The following is a 3495-nucleotide window of genomic DNA, read 5'->3' on the forward strand; positions in this document are numbered from 1 at the left end:
GTTTCTACGCTCCGCCGTAACAACTATGGCTGTACCTATAATGTTTGACAGTGTAAACCCCCCGGGATTGGAACCTGCGCGAAAGGCAACAATCAATACTCTGGTCATTTAGAATATTCTTGGAGCGAAAGAATTCTTCGTATATACTGCGTCAGTAAACCATGGTACCTTTTTTTACATCTTTCATTATACGTTCGTGAAAACACCATCAATAGATAGCTGAGGTTCACCCGATGAAAATGAGCCCAAACGCGACCCCATTCATACTAGTTTTCGCTACAACGTTTCAATTCAATACGTGTACCCGTTATGTTGCTTCCAGTGAAAAATAGACCGAATGGTGTGGTGTTTGGGCTATTTTTTATCAGGAAAATCACATCTACCCATTTTCAACACTCTTATCAATGTTCGTGTGTTTCCAGGGGTGCAGCAACAATACCGAGCGTCGTCGGGAAAAACGATGAGTGGATCGAGACAAGCCGGGAAAGGAGCGGTGCGATAATAATAATAATATGTGGACGACGTGGCCGCGTACGAGACGCAAGTGGCGGGACTCGGGCTCGTCGCGTGGTGGACATGAGACTCGTGGCACCGGAAACGGTTTTCGTTTCATTTACTCGGTGGTGTTGGCGGCTTGCATGGCAGCTCAGGAGGCGAGAAGTGCCAAGTGTCCGCCACCAGATGCGATACCAGGCTGTCCTTGCTACAGTTACGAGGACGGTCTGTTCCTCGAGTGCGCAGGGGCCACCGAGGAGTCCCTCAAGACCACTTTGTCCGGTGTAATACACACCGCTGAAGGGGAAGGTATGTATACATGTGCGGATTCTATGACGAGGGAATACATTGCGATAAATAAGGGATTTTATTTCCGCTGGATGGGATTTTCCTGTCCTTTCCACGAAGAGCTGCTACGAAACGAGCTCGTATTCAACGGCCAGCTGGAATAATTCTCTGAATAGTATGTTTAGATTGTATTCTCGATTAAAGGATTCTGGCTGGCTTTACCTTTATCTCCGGAGACATTTTCATGTAGAAAAATATACAACGTCTTGGATAAACTAGGATAAGCTAGTACGTCGCGTGTTTCAGCTAACTATATCACACGAAACGGTGGATATTCTGATCGCTGTTCCAGGAGCGATAGTTCAATCTCTGAACGTTTACGAGTTAGACAGAAAAGTGGAGGAGCTAAGATCTGTGGCATTTCCAACTGGTTCGCAAATCAGGCATTTGCAAATATCCCACTCAGCGATTCGAGAGGTAAGCGAGGATGCGTTCAAACGATTGAGCAAGACCTTGGAATCCCTGGCGTTGGTGTCTGGCCGACTTTCTCATGTGCCGCAGAAAGCTATGGCAACCTTGAGCTCGCTAAAAGCTCTAGATTTGGAGGCGAATCTGGTCCACGAACTGCCGAGTTACAGCTTCTATGGACTTTCGTTGATTAAATTGAACTTGAAGGGCAATCAGATAATAAAGATATCGGAGTACGCGTTTGCTGGCCTCGAGGAAACTCTAACCGATCTGAATCTAGCGGAGAATAAAATTCGAGTATTCCCTATGACATCCCTGAGGAGATTAGAGCATCTAACTTCCCTGAGACTCGCTTGGAACGAGGTATCAGAACTTCCAGAAGATGGATACTCGAGATTAGACGGTCTGAACTTTCTAGACCTGAGCAGCAACAACTTCAAAAAGATCCCACTCAATTGTTTCCGCTGTTGTCCGTCCCTGAAGACTCTATCTCTCTACTACAACGCCGTCGAGCTCGTCGATAAAGATGCCTTCATATCTCTGATCGATCTCGAATCCATCGATCTCAGCCATAACAAAATCGTGTCTCTGGACGTGTCTACGTTCAGAGCGAATCAGAAGCTAAGATCGATCGACCTCAGCCACAATCACATTCACTACATCCGCGGTGTGTTCTCCAAGTTGCCCGAATTGAAGGAGCTGTTCCTGGCGGAAAACAACATCCTAGAGATACCTGCAGAGACGTTCGCCGGTAGCACCAGTTTATCAGTGGTATATCTTCAGCAGAACGCCATTAGACGAATTGATGCACGAGGATTGGTCACGCTGAGCCAGCTGGCACAGCTACACCTCAGCGGAAACTACATCGAGAAGGTGCCGCGCGACTTTCTCGAGCACTGCGAAAATCTCTCCACCCTGTCCTTAGACGGGAACAACATTCGTGAGCTCGAAGTTGGTACGTTCGCCAAGGCGAAATCGTTGAGAGAGCTCAGGCTCCAGGACAATCAGATTACCGAAGTGAAGAGGGGCGTGTTCGCGCCTTTGCCATCGCTACTAGAGCTCCACCTGCAAAATAACGCGATAACGGACATGGAAACTGGTGCTTTGAGGTCTCTGCATAGCCTCCAGCACGTGAATCTTCAGGGTAATCTGCTAGCGGTATTGGGCGACGTGTTCCAAGTGTCGAACGACGCGGGACAAACCGGTAGCTCGTTGGTCTCCATACAGCTAGACAACAACGGCCTCGGTGTTCTCCACAACGACTCCTTAAGAGGGCAAGCCTCGGTCAGGATCATGTGGCTCGGACACAACAGATTAACCCGCCTCCAGGCACCTTTGTTCAGGGACCTGTTGCTGGTCGAGCGATTATATCTCACGAACAATTCCATCTCGCGGATCGAGGACACCGCCTTTCAGCCGATGCAGGCGCTCAAATTCCTTGAGCTCAGTATGAATCGACTGAGCCATGTCACAGCGAGAACTTTCTCCGAGTTGCACGAGCTTGAGGAACTCTACCTGCAGGACAATGGTTTGCGCCGCTTGGACCCGTGTGCGCTCACCTCTCTCAAGCGACTACGCGTCCTCGATCTAGCCAATAATCATCTGAACGTATTGCACGACAAAATCTTCCAGGAGGGTTTGCCCATTAGAACGTTGAACTTGAAGAACTGTACCGTCAGCCTGATAGAAAACGGTGCTTTCAGAGGGCTGAACAATCTGTACGAATTGAATCTGGAGCACAATCATTTGACAGCCTCTGCGTTAGATCGGTTGGATATTCCAGGATTGAGAATTCTGAGGATATCCTACAATAATTTTAGCCAAATAAACGGGAATTCGTTAGATGGGCTGCCATCGCTTCAACAACTAGCAATGGATTCGTCTCAGCTCTACAGAATGCCGCCAGAAATATTCTCGAAGAACAAGAATCTAGCAAAACTTCTGTTAAGTAACAATCTACTTCAAATGTTACCTAGTTTATTATTCCTTGGTCTAGACTCCCTGAAAGAAGTGAAACTAGATGGTAATAGATTCCAGGAGATCCCGTACGATATGTTCACGAACGCCACTACGATCGAATTCTTGTCATTGGCTAACAATGTAATTCTGAACGTGGACATGTCACGGATGAACGGATTGGCTAGCCTTCGGGAACTCGATCTACGCGGTAATTACATCATGACCCTTTCGGGGTTCGCCGGCGTGAATCTGTCCCGACTGATATCCGTGGACCTCAGTCACAAC

General features: G+C 47.9%; 1 protein-coding gene across 1 annotated transcript in view; it reads left to right on the forward strand.

Moving 5' to 3' along the window:
* Positions 1 to 512: 512 nt before the first annotated feature.
* Positions 513 to 3495, forward strand: part of LOC108575918 (slit homolog 3 protein-like) — a 4968-nt gene continuing 1985 nt past the window's right edge. Inside the window, exons 1-2 of the mRNA XM_017938857.1 lie at positions 513 to 804; positions 1136 to 3495. Of these exons, the coding sequence (XP_017794346.1) occupies positions 513 to 804; positions 1136 to 3495 (2652 nt within the window). The remainder of the gene's footprint in view (positions 805 to 1135) is intronic.

The sequence above is a fragment of the Habropoda laboriosa genome, unplaced genomic scaffold (assembly GCF_001263275.1).
Source record: "Habropoda laboriosa isolate 0110345459 unplaced genomic scaffold, ASM126327v1 scaffold18, whole genome shotgun sequence".
Classification (NCBI taxonomy): Eukaryota; Metazoa; Arthropoda; class Insecta; order Hymenoptera; family Apidae; genus Habropoda; species Habropoda laboriosa.